Here is a 16,007-nt window from a genome sequence, read left to right on the forward strand (position 1 = left end):
AGTGTATTCCCACTAAGCACTAAATTGTCCTTAAGCTCCGGACACCTGATAGAAAATTATTACACTATTATGCACAATTTTTAATATACGTATTTTTAAAATTCAAGCCGTTTTTCCTGAATGACATGATATGACATGATGTGCACTGTCCCTGGATCTTTGAAATACGTCCCTCTGGGTTTTTTCGGCGTCAAAACCAATATTATTTCTGTCCAAACATCCAGCGTTTAAATACAGATTATATTAGAAACGAAAGTAAAGCAAGCAGTGAAAGCATGGAGATGAAATAACGCTGCTATAATTTAAATCAGTATTTTATATTTTGATATGGGAAAACGGTGTAGTATTTTAAGAGATATTACATTTTAAAACCAATTAGATTTAATTCTTTTTTCCCTCACATTTTTCGGCCTAAATGATCTCTCATACTTTATATGTCACGTCCAGTTTCCAAAAGTCGAAAAACAGTTTTGATCTAAAACGTTGCCTAATAATAAAAAGAATCGACAATTAAAACCTAAAAGAAACAAACATAAAATAAATAATGTCAGTTGTTAAATGTACCGGCTAAAAGCTTAAATTTTGTCCTTAAGTGTTGCTGCTAGTTTGTCTTTTTATATTTTGATGAAATTCAAATTGGCAATCTAATTTGATAGTTTTCACTCTCTGGCCGTTTCCTTGAAGCCGCTGTTGCACAAAAGGAAATGAAAATAATTTCCCTCTATTGCCTTCTGGTCAATTTAACATCCTCTTCAAAAAAAAAAAAAAAAAAAAAAAAAAAGGTGTCTGGATGAGATGCTTTCCCCTGACGTATTCCAAGTCCTGGGCTCACGCTGTAATTATTCCCCGGCTTTTTCTTTGAGAGTCGGACGCTGCACTGGGTAAGCACAAAGAAGTCAGAGAGCATCCTTGAACCCTTTCAATGCGGGGCCACTGATATTCAAATAACATGCAGACACCATTTGACTGCGCTGAGCAAGGACCATTTCAGATTCAACATTTGCATGTGACTCTTTGCCCTCTTCTTCTTCTTCTTCTTTTTCCCCCCCTAAAGTTTAAAAAACTGTTCCCATAACATCTATGCGGTTTCTGGCAAAGAGAAAAGAAGCCACATCCTTATTCTCGGCCCATCGATTGGTATGCAAATGAAAGCAGTTAATTTGGACAATTAGAATAAATATTCAGGGACCTTTGTCATCAAACCCCCTTGGAAACCCCCCGATAAAGTGAAACTGAACAAAAGATGTCTCGGAGATTAATTAGATATTTGATAAGACACGAATCCCTAATCGCAAATACAAGACACATGGGGCTGCGATGTGCTCCAAGTCATAATTAATACCATTTAACAAGATTTTCATTTAGGCATGAAATGTCTTTTCCGGGGCATTAAACATTGATTTATTCCATAGGGGAAATAGTGAAAGTCAAGGTATTATAGGTGATTTTAAGAAAAGTAGCCTATAACAGCACACACGCTTTAAAATAATTTTCTAAATAAATAGAATTTAAAAAATATAATAAAACTATAAAACAAATAAACAAAAATATAAAATCTACATCACACCATTACAGCCTTTTTTAAGATGTTTTAATTACGATAAAATGAAAGTCTTATACGTGTGACTTTATACAGGTAAACATTTATATATAGATATTTTTTTAGCAAAGAAATAAAATGGTTAACCAAAGTTGGAAAAAGCTGTGTACATACATATCCACAAAGTGCGTCGAAAGTAAACCTCCTGATTTCCAGGATACCAACACGAATAAAACAATCATAGCCAACATTTACATGAAAATAACACATAGTTTAGTCGTCAATATACAAGATGGAACTCACATTGTCCAACCAAAGTTCAACAGGTTTCGCGCACCCCTTAAGCAAACATCCATTTCATTTTCAAGTTGTCCCTAAAAATGTTCCAAAGGCCTACAGTAAATCACTCTGTGGTTTCTTTAGATGGATTTACGCATGAAATAGTCGTTACGCCTGTGGAGAATATATTTTTTTTAGACTTTGCAATCGCTTCTTGAAATATTTTCTCCTGTATTGTCTGTCAAATAAGACCCGTTTTCAACGCTGTGCAGTTTTGAATCATGGTTTGATTTTTGGGTGTAGCCTCATTAGGGCTCGTCGTGAGGAGACGGATCCTTAACAGTGATTCTGGGATTTACCCCCTCCAAAATAAGTTCTGGAGACTCGGACCTCGGGGTCTCCAGGTTACTGGTGTCGGTGTCACTGTCGCTCCCCTTTTTGCCTCCTCCACCGGCCGTGTGCGTTTTGATGTGCTTGCTCAAATGGTCACTCCGCATAAAGCGCTTGTTGCACACCGGGCAAGCAAACCGTTTCTCGCCGGTGTGGGTGCGCAGGTGTCTCTGGAGCTCGTCGGACCGAGTGAACCTTTTGCCACAGAAAAGCCAGTTGCAGACAAAAGGCCGCTCGCCGGTGTGCCATCTCAAATGCGCTTTGAGGTGAGATGTCTTTCCGTAAACTTTACCGCAGCCGGGAATGTGGCAGCTGTGGAGTCCCTTTCTCCGCAGGCTCGCCCCGGCGGGTCCCAGCCGCTCAGCCTCCTGGCAGTTCGGACAGTCACATGTTGCTCTGCCGGAGTACCGCCTGGACGACCTGGAGGAGCTGCTTATTCCCGAACTGCCCCCAGAAATCATGGCGTTGGCGGCAGAAGCGTCTGTGTAAGTGGGGATGACTGTTTTGAAACCGTCCTGGGTTAACAGGTGCTGACTGGTTGACAGTAGATGAGACGCAGAGGGGCTGATTCCAGTGGAGCTAAACGCCGAGTGTGTCAGCGAGGAGAAGTCCGGATTGTAGCCACTCAGCTGGGAGTGGATAGCTTGGGGTGTCCCGGAGTGCAGCGAGGTTTGGAGGGTGCTCGCGGGATTTTGGACATCGAGCCACGACCCGGGGTTAGTGTGGACATCCCACCACGAAGATGCGCCGTTGGCGACATCACCGGAGATGGTTGAGTGGAAACCGGACTTGTACCACGACTCGTACGGGTGCGCCATCCCCACCCTTGGGTACAGAGTCTCTGCTGATGTGTGGACTTTGGAGATAAAAGCCGACTGTCCAGACTCTTGGGACGTGACGCCAGCGGAGTTGGAAAACAGACCGCTGTACTCTGTGGAAAAGGCGGACGAGGTCGGGGAGGTGGAGGCTAAGCAAAAGGCGCTGTTGCCCGTGCCACTGGTCGGTGTTAGTCCTGTCGACGCGCGGCTTGTTGCTACTGTGAAGCCGGGCAGACTGGATCCCAAGTTACAGCTGGAGGAGGATCTTTTCCACGGGTGAAATCCACCTTTTGAGAAAGCGCTCGAGTCAGGTAAAGTTGTAAGAGGACTGGTGTTACCAATTTTGTTGCAAGTTGCAGCCAGCATTGCTAGAGGTGTAGTTCCAAACCGTGGCTCCTCCTGAAAAAAAAAAAAAAACACACACACACACACACACACACACACACACACACACACACACACACACAAAAGTTGGACTTAAAACAGGCAACGACAAACGTGGCTGAAAGACTCTGGTTTAACCCGGGTAGCCGGGGAGCAGACGACTGATTCACAACAAAAGAGAAATTCAGCAAACGAATTATAACAACTGTACCTCTTAAAACTGGAAATTAAATTGAAATAAATGCGCTTTAAGAGACAGAGAGAGGAGGCGAATTGCATCAAATCCTCTGTTTAACTCTGCATATAACATAAATACACCATAACGTACAAGTAATAATGATGAGCATTTTCTTAAACTTCTCAAAATATCAACTATCAGACACCAGCTGAAACATAGAGATGAGGAAATACTTAATTACTGCAAAGTTTGATCAGCTCCGGTTTGATGAAGATGCCGCCAAGCTTTATCGATATTTAGCATTTTACTTTTAATAACAGATAACGACCAAAACAAGTAGAGTAATGGTAAATAACAGTAGTAAATCCAAACTTCAAACTTCAACACATGCAGGTTTATGAAAGCAGTAAACACTTTTTTCTTGCAGAGGAAAGTAGGCTACAAAAACTTTACGCACAACTTTTGCGCACAAACACAAAGATCGACTCACCCCAAGTATAGTCGTAGCCATATCCAGGGTCTGTGCTGTGGTGAGAGTGTTCGCGATTTCAGTGCTGTACGGCTCCAATTTGATTCCGCACTTCACCGTGTTTGACTCGGGTCACACGGTTTCTCTCTTGGCTCGCAGCTCTCCACACTACCTAGTTGTAGAGAGCGTGTTCTTTGAAGTACAGCTGGCGAGGACGCGCAGCCAATCTAATGGCTGCATTCGTGGCCGGGGATGAAGTCAGCCAATGAGAGGCTCGACCGCAGACAGAAACACCAAAAACCCCGCCGTCAATCATCTGTTGTGCAGCTTCTGCTCAGACTGTCATACAAGACACGATTTGTTTTTTTGTTTTTTTTTTTCAAAATGCATACAGTTATTTTTTTATGTATTCTCACACCATGGCTCAATGTCTCCTTTCATTGCAGAATTGAGCTCACACGTCAGTTCTCCACGAGGTAAGCTTTTTACTAATTTCAAAGCATTTGTGGATTATGGTGACACTCTCCTTTGTGAAGTTCCAGGTTTCCCTTCTGATTTTCAATATTCAGATCATGCGCAACACGACGTAGAGAAATTGTTGCTGTTATAAGTGCAGAGTATCCAGAACAATGTGAGAGACGCTGCTGTCGCTGATGACTTTATCTAAACAAGACTATAGCCAGCGCGCGCTGCTGTGCGTCAGCCATGGCACAGTTAATGGCACGAGGGAGAAAAGCTGATGTTGTTATACGCTCCGATTTAAAATGCTAAAGTCCTTGTGTTCGTATTGGAAAATCACAGATGGATTAAGTTTACTGAAGGAGTCCAGAAACAGGCCTGAGAAGCACAGACTTTGCTTCTCTTTCCGCGGTTAGATTATTTACGAGCTGTCTGAATAAAACGACCTGTCGCTGAATACAAGAAGAAAAATCAGACTGTAATTGATAAACTAACGCAGAGTTTGTTTACTTCAAGCCAAAATCCTCGTGCGTCTCTGCAGGTGCATGTGCATGTGCTCGTGCGCGTGTCTACCTCTCCTTGCTTACTTGTTGGGGGTGGGGGGGTGGTGGAAAGGGGTGGGATGGGGGGGAGTGCAGGTGAGGGGTTAATTAAAAATGACAGCTCGCTTTATCAGCGCGTTTGGAAGATCTCTTTTTTATAAGACAAGTATTTTATAGGCGCGAAAAAAAGTTTCAGCATCCAAGGGGTGGGGGGGCTGCCTGCTGTAAGGCCGCCAGTCATCTCCATTAAACTGATTTAACAGGAGGCACGATGCCTGTGTTGTAGCCGAGAAATAAAATTTAATGCCAACCTAATCACACATTTAATTAAATTGTGGACAATTAAGAGGATGCCGTGTATCACCAATTTCCTCAAGTCGCGACTCTTCATTACATATCTTTTTTTCTTCTGTTATCACGATCCAATAAGCCAGCATATTCCATAGCTTGTTAAAATGCTCAGGGATAATGGCATAATGTAAAATTGACCTGCTCTGATGTGAATCATCTTCCCTTTAAAAGTTAAAGCAATTTTCCAGAGAAAGGCTTGACCGAAAGATGTGCATTACAGTATTCAAAACGGGCAAATAATGCTCCATTATAGAGTGTGAATGCTGCCAGTCAACACAGGAGCAATTTGTTCAAATACCCATCTTGCTTTAAAACCCCACCTTTGGAAGGGTGAATAAAAATCAGTCTCATCAAGGACTGAGCGCTGCCAAGAAAATGGAATCATTTTTGCAATCATGACAATTTGGCAGAGTGCTGTTAACGGTATTAAATGTTTGCTCTACATAAACAAAGTTGATTGTTGCTAAAGAAGTTAAATTAATTCGAGCGTTAAATGAAAATTAACGCAGATGTATGCATATATTTTCAGTATGTTTTCTTTTCTTTCTCTTTCAAAAATCGGAAAATAGATTTACCCTTTAATTCATTTCACAATATTGTTTTCTAAATAAAAACACATTTTCACCATTTTAGTTTGAAATTAATAGAGAGATATTGCTGTCTTTGTTTAGATCTTAACATTCATATGTACATGATTATTTGTATAGTTTTACATCTTAATAAGGAGCAGTGTGACTTGGTCAGCTTGGAATAATGACGCCTAACAAAGAAAACTGCAGAGGAACCACAGAATCTTTATGCAACAATGCACACACTTGGCTTTTTATATACCCCGCCTTAAATTTATTTGGGGGGAAATTTATTTGTCACATTAACTTAGAATAATAAAATAATAGTGCTTTTTTTTCAGAGGATGTTTACCTGAGACAAAAGGGGAGAACATGATCTTGCCTTGTCATTCAAGTGAGAATTTTGAGTTGAATCTGTAATTCTGGACTCCTTTCGTGGGCACTTCTCTGTGGCAATTAGGAGCCTATTACAAGCCATTAGATTGATCAATGTACCTTAAACAATGGGAATGATTTATATGGTCGAACAAAACGCTCTGCACCTATTGTGGTGAGTCTAAGTGGGGGTGCATCCATCAACAAAAGATAAATGATTAATTCAGACCTATTCATTTAAATTCCTTCTACAAAGCCAGCCTCACTTGCCTCCAAATCCAGATTATTAGAGCCTCATTTTCTGCATGTTAAACTAGACAGGCTGCTGGACTGGGTGATGGTTTTTGGTTGTGCCCCTGTGTGTTTTAATTTGTATTTCTGCTGAGGGAAGTTTATTTGAGGACATTTAACTAATTGTCGTAATTTTGTGTGTTCATGTGGCTACACCTGTTCCTCTCAAAGGGGGCTGGAGAGAAACTATGAGTGCAACGATGTTACACTTTATTTCTCTGGTGCTGAACTGTACATTGTAGTCTGATGACTACACTCATTCATAGTTGATCAGAGGATGTTTACTGAATAAAAAAAAAGTGGGCACAAGTATGTATAGTAGATTTTGTCAAGATGTTTTTACTCAGGATATCTTACTTTTCCTACAGATATTTTTGGGTTGAGAATGTACCTTGTAAAATACAAACAATGCTAAAAACAGTATTTATTTCTCCTTGTTTTGGTGTAGGTGTTTTTAAATGACATGGTCTGGGTCTTATCTGCTGTTTCCCATGAATTTGTTTTATTACTTAAGGCTTTAAGGTTGCCAGGTCATTATTTATGTTGGTGGCAGGTACACATAGGCCACAGCAAGGAAATTGTATCAACATATATTAAAGCGCAGTGTAAACTGTTCAACAGTAAGGATTTACTTCTAGGAGGAGAATAAGCTGTATAAAGCAAGGGGAAGTAGGAAATAGCTTGGACGTGTCAGTGTAGAGATTCCACTCATGGATGTCTTCAGTCAGGCGACTGCCAGACAGATGATTCAAATGTTAATAGAAAGCACGCAGCTGTTGTCAAGCCTCTGATAAAAGATTAACTGTGCATTCAAGACCCACTTCTCAAGTAACAGTCCTCTGTGCGATTGATCTTACAGCAGCCCATCAACTCTGCATTGATAGTATCGACAGCTAAATTTGGAAGTACAGGTCAGCTTGCCAGTTTACAGTGTCAGCTTTCATTTCCAGAGGCGGCATGTTCTATTTTGAGCATGGGGAGCGAGCCAGTTGAAGTGCAGTCGACTGGTTGCATTTGAGGATTTAGCTTAGCCCATTTTCTGTCAATGAGTGTTTATTTCTCCGAGCTGGTGAGTTGTTGTGGAAGTCAGCAAAAACTTAAGTGATAGAAATGGCTCCGAAGAAGGTGCGTGATGTTATGGAATAGCTCCATTCAAAGATGAGCATGCACTGTAGATTATGTAATGGGAAGTGCTCGCCCTGACTGCAGACATATCCACATTGTCTTTATTAGGGAAAAGGAGATGATGCACCAAAGCCACCACCACTGATTGGAAGGTTTGGCACCTCATTGAAAATTGGAATTGTCGGACTGCCCAACGTTGGGTAAGTAAACTGTTCTTATTTGCATAGATACTATGGCCGTTTTACTATGCACTGCATGCACCAGCATGTGCTCTGTCCACATCTGAACTCCTGCCTTCTATAAATATAAATGCATGTAAGGCAGAATGTAAACCAAGTACAGTAAAGTCCGTGGCTAAAGAGTTGAAATTAGATTAAAATAAATTTATGAATTTAGATACAAAGACAATTTTCAGACTTTATTAAAATTTTTAATCAGAGTCAAATATTTCCACATCTGTCCCTTTGATAACTGTGGAATTTTTAAAAAATGTTCCTTAACAACCTGAGGAGTGTTCATGAGGCTGTTAAGTAGCTGGGACTATGTGTGCCTCCACTAGCTAAAGATCAAATCTCACATGAGCTTTTCACCCCATGTCTTTCCCTCCACTTTCTTTCCATCTAAATAGCAATGTGCGAGCTGCTTTTACAAAATGCTTCAAATGTTACTTGTTTTTTTGGGCGTTGCAGCAAAAAAGTAGAACAGTCGAGGGGGAAACCCATCAAAACGCAAATTGAATTCTGAACATTTATCCACTGCCGATATGTATTCTGTATCCTTGAATTTATGAATATTGGTTTTATTATTACTGCAGTATGTTTTCAGTGAGAGAAAAGAACACTTTAATTTTCTGTGACATCTTATTGATAAGAATTTGTCACTGCATGACAGCAAGCGATGATGAACCTATATTCTTCCTACCACTTGACTGTGGTCGCAGAAAAGAGCATTAAATGAATGAAAAGCATTATTTAACCCTGCTGTTTATTCATTTTAAATACCCACTTATCACTCATCCTGGCATGCACCGGTTAAAGGTCAGCTTACATCTGAGACAGCTCTCCAGTCAGTCACAGTGAAAATGCACGCTGTAGACTCATGAACAAAGTCATAGTTACATTCATATGTCAGGCAATTTAGAGTTTCCAGTTCACCTAACCTGTGGCTTTAGTCGATGAACTGTGGAGGAAAATCTGAGGACACCCACATCACAGAGTGAACACACAAAAGACTTTCACTGCTTACTGTACCATTGACCGGCCATGCAAACCGGTCCCTGGCGTAGATTTAACAAATAATAATACGACTCAAATATTGACAGAGAAGCATATTTGATGCAATACATGTATGTATTTTTGAAGAACCTGTGTCATTGTCACAGGTGTGCTCTAAGCATTGTACCTTTCAGCTTTGCACTTTGTCAAACACTGTTACTCCCATGTGAACCAGTGCTCTGTTTGGGGATTCAACCTGTCTACCTGCCCACAGTGTTTGAAACAGCTCTCAGTCTCACAGGTACAATCAGTGTCTGTGGCAGATAATTATGTAGGAGGTGATTCACATGTCTTGCAACTTTTCTATATTTCAGTATAAAATTGTAAAATACTGAAAAATCTGTATGCATGTGTTAAAAGTGAATGATGAATGAAGTCAAGTGTGGACCTGGAAAACACCATAGAAGTACCCTGTTGTGTCGTTATGCATTTTTTGTGCGTGTGAAATGGCATCCCAGATCTCTCACCTCTGTGTTACAAGGTGTTATCATAGAAGGATGTATTATAGCAGGATGCTTGTATTATGTAAGTGGCAAAGATGTGTTTGAGGATTTTACAGTAAGCAACTAGTGGTCAAATTAAAGAAACATGGTGCTCGTGGTTCTCAAATTATTGTGTTGTCAGTAAGTTGATGTAATCAGACACTAAGAATGAACCCATTTCCCTGCAAGTGATTTTTAACAGTAAGTTGGATAACTTGACAACAGTCCATGCTGTTGTCATGTTCGACAGGGCCATAGTGTGTGCTGAGACGCTGACACACTGTCTGCATGTCAAACCTGGTCAGACAAATCCACCTTGTCAGCATCTACCAAGACCTTCAGCAGCATCAGTGACAGAGCATAATCACTGGGCATGTCCAGCCCCCTCATTCCCCTCACCCATCACCCTTCCTTAGAGCTACAGGAAGTGCTCCAGTGACAGTTCATCTTCTGTTCTGCTGACATATTCTCATCTTTTTGAAGTTCCTAAAATTTATTTCTTAACGTCATTTTACAGAGAACCATTGTTTTCAGGCAGACCAGAATGTTTTCTTTTAGATGTGAACACTGCAGCTTTTGAAGGGACAGACAAGGCCCAAGATGACGAGACATCATCCAGTGAATCAGTGAGTTTGAAGTCACTGACGTTATTAGATTAAACTGCAGACAGGCTGAGGGTATTTTTCACAGGACTCATTTGATCATATATTTAGATGCTGGATATTGATGATGGAGAATAAACACTCAGTTGTCTGAAGGAGTTTGTACGTCTTCACATGTAGTGTGCCTCAGCTGTTCTGCCATATTTTGGAGCTTATTGCACAAAGATCTCTCCAGTGTCCAGTATTTTCATTTCTCACCACAGTGAAACCACAATTTCTTCCTGGTAATAAGAAGTAGAACTCATTGAGGTCGTGGGCTGCCATACCACATTTATGTCAAAGTACAACTTGTCATCCCTCTTTTGGTTTCTTCATGAATGTATGTTCACATGCCAGCCTGCTGTTAGTTGGGCGTAACTGACCATTCTTCACACACACGGGGAAACTTGAGAGCGTGATTCAGCCAGCCTTGCAGCTATTTCTACACTTAGACCAGTAAGTGTTGCATTTACTGTTATTCTCCTGCTCAGAGACACAAAAATGTTTAGTCTTGTCCATTTAACCCCTTGTTGGGACATACGTTACAGCATACAGGGTATATGGCCTAACTGCCTCAGGTCAGGTCATTCTTGAATCTCTCCTCCAGTTCACCTACCCAGACCAAAGTGAATTCAAAAGACATGCATATGGATACCTGCCTTTCACCTGGTTCATCAGCACAGTCTGTCTCATCATCATTCATCATGTATTGGTGTTTCCTGTGTGTCACTCTTTGTACATGAAGCATATCTAAATTAAGATACCAAAATGAACAATTAATCTAAATAACTGCTTCCTTTATCTTGTGAATCTCCATAAGAACCCACTTTAATAAGTTAATATAGCCATATTTTGTTCAGTTCCTGAAAATATTTTTAATCGGTCCCCATGTGTTGATATAAATATGTATTTACAGTTTCTTTTTGGCTTTTTTTAATTGTTTTTTTCTGATGGCTGATAGAAAACAAAGTAAAAATAGCCTGCTTTAACAGATTAATAGGGCATTCACACAGAAAAACAAGAATCTCACATCTTTATGCCAAATAGCAAACAAGGTGGGGAGCCATAAGTTCTCATATAGACTGACGTTAACAGAAATATCATCTATAACAAAGGTCATGTAATTTCCTCGAAACATAGCTCCATTTGAGACTCTGCAAATTTGCATGTTTAGATTTGACTGTGCAGCTGTCTACTTCCTTATCCTTCTGCTCTTCAGCTTAACTTTCTGTTCAGTGCTTAATTTACCAAAGGATGAATCTCTTCTTAACCCCCTGCCTCCTGGTATAAGGCTGGGTAGATTTTGATTTTTAGGCCACGGTTGTTTATTACTAACTACCAACACTATCTGCAGAATTAATGAATTGCTGTGCAGTTGAAATTAATTAAAATTACCAGTTGACCCTGGAATTATAGATATTGGATAGTTAAAGCTACATGTTTGTTTTTTGGTCTAGATGTACTGCAGCTTCTTCCAGGACATATGAGTCAAACAATGCACTGGAGGGGTTGAATCCTAATTAAGAATCTAAGCAAAGAAGCCATAGCAGGTCATGAAGAAGTATGCATCAATGGAGAATAAAGTGAGATGTTAAAACTCCTTTATCCCCAAAGTATGCTTTTAAGTAATCAGAGTCAAGAGAGTGAGAAGTTCAAAGTATTTCAAGTCAGAGTCAGATATAATTGCAATTGTAATTGTAAATAGACACAAACTTGGCATTTGGATTGTGCACATCACCAAAGTATGAAACTTCATTCATGTGATAGGTGTATAAAAAATATTTATGCCTGTCACATTCCCAGTTGTCAATGTAAACCCAGTCCAAATTTTTTGGTTAATATCTGGCCTATTGTTCACCTAAAAATATGTTTTTATGACTCTTTCTCTTACCGTCATATTACATAGTCCACTGTAATTCACACTTTACTTAGTAAGAAAGTAATTTGCTGTGTAATTATTTATATGATTGTGTCATTTTTCACACCTGACAATAGTTGTAGTACTGCAGTTGTTTTACTGTGGATGGTTTTTATTTTTTCCCCAAGGTCACCCAAGAAAAGCCGTCAAGTGTGTTAGAGAAACAATCTAGCTTTATATAAGGAATTAATGCACACACTTTAGCAATCTCGAGCAATTTCATGCCTATAGGACTTAGCAAACAATCATTTCAATGTGAAGCACTGAGTGAGGGGATAAAGACGGAAAGTCCTGGATTATAGTTAACTGCTATGCCATTATTACTCTTAGACACTTGCCATTGTCTGTAGATTCTGAAGTACACTTGAGCTGCTTGTGCCGTAGAGAATAAATCTCTCTGTGATCACAACATGGGGCAGCATTTGGCTGACCCAGTCCTAACAGCTGAAATCTATCAGAAATGTAATTTGCCCCTCGATTCCATGTACAATTGATCTATTATGGGATTATCTGACCTTGTAATTGGGTATGGTATTTTCCATCTTGCACAGAAAAATCTTCTTTAATCTTGCATAATTTACTGGAGTGTTTTAGGATCATTCTATCAAACCTTTTAGATGCACTTTTAGATGGACTGACCTCACTGCTGTGTTTTATTTTCAGGAAGTCAACCTTTTTCAACGTGCTGACAAAGAGTCAGGCTGCAGCTGAAAATTTCCCCTTCTGCACCATTGACCCAAATGAAAGCAGAGTGCCCATTCCAGATGAACGCTATGATTTCCTCTGCCAATTCCACAAACCTGCCAGGTATGGGGTCTCATCGTTCACGTATTATTCACACTTCAGATCTGTAGTCTCTGACAGTCCTCTTGCTATAGGTATGAGAAAACACGTAACAATGTTGTTGACATGTACCTGCCAGTTCTGTGTGATGTGTGATTGCTGCTCTATTCCAAGGTTTCCTGTTAAAGAAAAAACTGAAGCATTTGAATCTCCAACACCTGGTTGTCATACACATTTATACAGAGGCTGTTAAATCAGGCTGAATTCAGATTTGCTGTCCTATAGTGACAAATTACTAGCAAGGTGTCTCTTTTTGACTGACAAGAATTGGCGTGCTGAATACCTCAGAACATTTCAGTGCATGAATTTTAGTGACCAGAACTAAGCTGGGACTTCAGCTCCTGCTTTTCAAAGAGCAGTATGAATCTCACCGGCACAGTTGTACTCAGTTCTGTCTTGCTTATGAGCTATACTCATACTATAAGTTAAACACAGGCAAAACAGATTCCATGGCTCTTCATAAATACATACACCAATACCCATAGAGATAAAAGCACATGTGCAATTAAATGCCATGCAGCTCTACAGTACCACTCTCTGTACCTCTCCCTGCCTACCTCTCTTAGGTTAGAGATATTCTATATGTTTATTATTGTACAAAAATTCCCATGAAAACCAACAATGAACTGATCCTACAAACAAGTATTTACAGAGTATCCAAAACCTCACATAGCTTATTCATGTGAATCGGAGACAAACGTTGTTGTCCAAAAATAATTAATAATACAACGATAAGCCACACTGTTACACTTGGTGACACACTCCTTCATAACAATGAATCACTTGCGCTTTAAATGTGTTGCAGTCCACCTTTGAAAATAGTCACCGACAAATGCCCAATTTACTCCTTTGAGTAACATCGTTAAAAACTACAGTGTTCAGTCATTTTTGCGCATCTTTCACATCGGGGGACGCAGGCGTGGATCAACAAACCATGCTCGGGTAAAGGTGAAAAGGTTGTCTTGAGTACAGTTCATGTGTGAGTATGGTTTGCATCAGGTGTGAAAGCAACTGCACCAAAGAATTAAAGCAGATTGCTATGCAGAGTGTGTGATGTAGTGTACTGGTCTTCTTTTGTCTTTATTGGTGGATTGCAGACCGACCATCGAAAGGGCTTTTTCACATTAAGTACAGGCTATCGTACTCAATGTGAAAATGCCCTTAGTCTTTAAAAAAAAGTAAAACTATGTATTTATGAGTCAGTGCTACAGTCAGGGTATAGAAGTACGAAGTGTTGAGACATAGTCTAATGCATCATTGGTTTTGGTCTTTTCATGGGATTGTTGTTGAAAATACTGTTCAGAAAAATAACACCAGACTTATTCTTTAACACGCTCACGTTCTGTTGAGACCACTTTAGTTATTTGTTTGTTGACTCAACACTATGTTATGTTGTGAGACTATAATTTGTGGTGATGTTATATTGAATTATATCGTAATGGAATTTCTGATATTTTGTTCACCTCTTTTACACTTAGGGAAAAGCAATATATTGGTGCCACTTCACATCACAAAGCAGTCCAATTCAACATCACAAACTAAAACAAAAAATCCTCATGGCTTCTACACAAGGATATTATTTTTAACAGGACTGTTGTATTGAATTGCAGCACAAACCAATGCAAAGTGGTTTCTCTGTTATCAAAAAGGTACTGATATTGTTTGAAGTCTTGCATGGGTAACATTTTTTTCCTTTTATATCTTGGTTTGCAGCAAAATCCCAGCATTCCTTAATGTTGTAGACATTGCTGGCCTGGTGAAAGGTGCTCACGCTGGCCAAGGCCTGGGAAATGCCTTCCTGTCCCATATCAGCGCCTGTGACGGCATCTTCCACATGACACGTGAGTGAAAGGCGGAGGGTTGCTTTCCCTTATAGGATTTCAGATCTTCAGCAAATCACGTTTAACACACATGCAGCTGTATCAAGTATTTTATACTGTAGCGAAAGCAGGTCCATTGACCACATCTGGTCACACCAAAAGGCTGCTCCACCACCAGCGTTTTTTGTTTTTTTTTTTTAAGTGGAGGCCTTAGTTGTGCGATAGCTTTGCTAGCAGGGCATCTTGTGTGGTGGGTGCCAAGATCAACATAACACTCAAGATTAATGAAGTCAGACCAAACCTCACATTCCTACTGGGAGGCTCCCTGAATGAGAATCACAGAAGTGGGAAGAGAAAGGATCTGTGTCTGGTTTAAGCTTTACACAATCAGTATCATATCCCAAAGCTTGGATTTGGTTGAGAAGGACCACCACATGTTATTGTAATGTGATTCCTAATGCCACTTTAGATTAAGTTTGAGTACAGTGGAGGTAAGTAAGCTATTAATAAACATATTATTGAGAATGAAAGTCTTCTTTTCCCTTCCTTTTTTGCTTTTTACATCATGTATGTTTGTAACAATTCTAATGGTAATAGATAAAATAATATATTACTAATACCATTATGTAGTAATTATATTAAGAATAATTTTATATATTTGGGATGGTTAGAAATACTGGCCTTTCTTACTCCTGTGATTATATAGACGTGATTTGCTGAGCAAATTATTTCCATCAAACTCCCTCAGTAGTGCTGCCTTCACATCACTTCTTTGCCTCAAGTTTTTCTGTGTGTCTGACATGGTCTTTGTCTTACATAATTAAAGTGTTACACGCTAGAATAATTCAAATTACAGCAACTGAAATGAATGCAGAGGCCCTTTAAAAATAGCTGAATTTGTTTACTGATTGTGTGCTGTTATTGACTTTCCCTTGGTGTGAAAGGAGCTCTGATTAGAGAGTCGGTGATGGCAGGCATAGAACGGACAGATAGAAAGGGTTAAGATTAAGGCCATTTTCTTATATTGTTCCCAAGTTGTCTCTATCTATCACTGACAAGTGTATTACTTCTGTTCCAGTGCAGTTTTCAAATATAGTCTTTCTGCATGATGATTGTAGTTTGTGAGAAGCAGAAGTAGAAGACCACCCACTGAAACACTTAGTAATGATTTACAGAGTGGACAAGATGTATAGGGTGAGATAAACAGTTCCACTGTTCAGTTTTTGCTAAAATAAAAGTTAAAGTATAAGGCTAGTGTT

At 39.8% G+C, this 16,007-nt stretch overlaps 2 protein-coding genes across 2 annotated transcripts in view; one reads left to right on the plus strand and one right to left on the minus strand.

Annotated features, from left to right (window-relative positions):
• Nucleotides 1-56: 56 nt before the first annotated feature.
• sp9 (sp9 transcription factor) lies at nucleotides 57-4,450 on the minus strand. The gene is made up of 2 exons (XM_018675766.2): nucleotides 4,080-4,450; nucleotides 57-3,426 (listed from the first exon to the last, which is right to left on the minus strand). The coding sequence occupies exons 1-2, from the start codon at nucleotides 4,098-4,100 to the stop codon at nucleotides 2,128-2,130; spliced, it is 1,320 nt and encodes a 439-aa protein (XP_018531282.1). The 5' UTR covers nucleotides 4,101-4,450; the 3' UTR covers nucleotides 57-2,127.
• A 3,063-nt stretch (nucleotides 4,451-7,513) lies between these two features.
• LOC108882962 (obg-like ATPase 1) overlaps nucleotides 7,514-16,007 on the plus strand; it is a 40,231-nt gene continuing 31,737 nt past the window's right edge. Inside the window, exons 1-4 of the mRNA XM_018675767.2 lie at nucleotides 7,514-7,770; nucleotides 7,879-7,970; nucleotides 12,749-12,892; nucleotides 14,642-14,769. Coding sequence (XP_018531283.1) covers nucleotides 7,756-7,770; nucleotides 7,879-7,970; nucleotides 12,749-12,892; nucleotides 14,642-14,769 — 379 coding nt within the window. The 5' untranslated portion in view covers nucleotides 7,514-7,755. The remainder of the gene's footprint in view (nucleotides 7,771-7,878; nucleotides 7,971-12,748; nucleotides 12,893-14,641; nucleotides 14,770-16,007) is intronic.

This window comes from Lates calcarifer, linkage group LG1, assembly GCF_001640805.2.
Source record: "Lates calcarifer isolate ASB-BC8 linkage group LG1, TLL_Latcal_v3, whole genome shotgun sequence".
NCBI lineage: Eukaryota > Metazoa > Chordata > Actinopteri > Centropomidae > Lates > Lates calcarifer.

Bases quoted from the DNA above. Each gene is read 5' to 3' on its own strand.
- sp9 (XM_018675766.2), bottom strand. From the start codon at position 4,100: ATGGCTACGACTATACTTGGG. The intron at 3,427-4,079 runs GTGAGTCGATCT...TTTTTTTTTCAG, and splicing joins TGGCTACGACTATACTTGGG to GAGGAGCCACGGTTTGGAAC.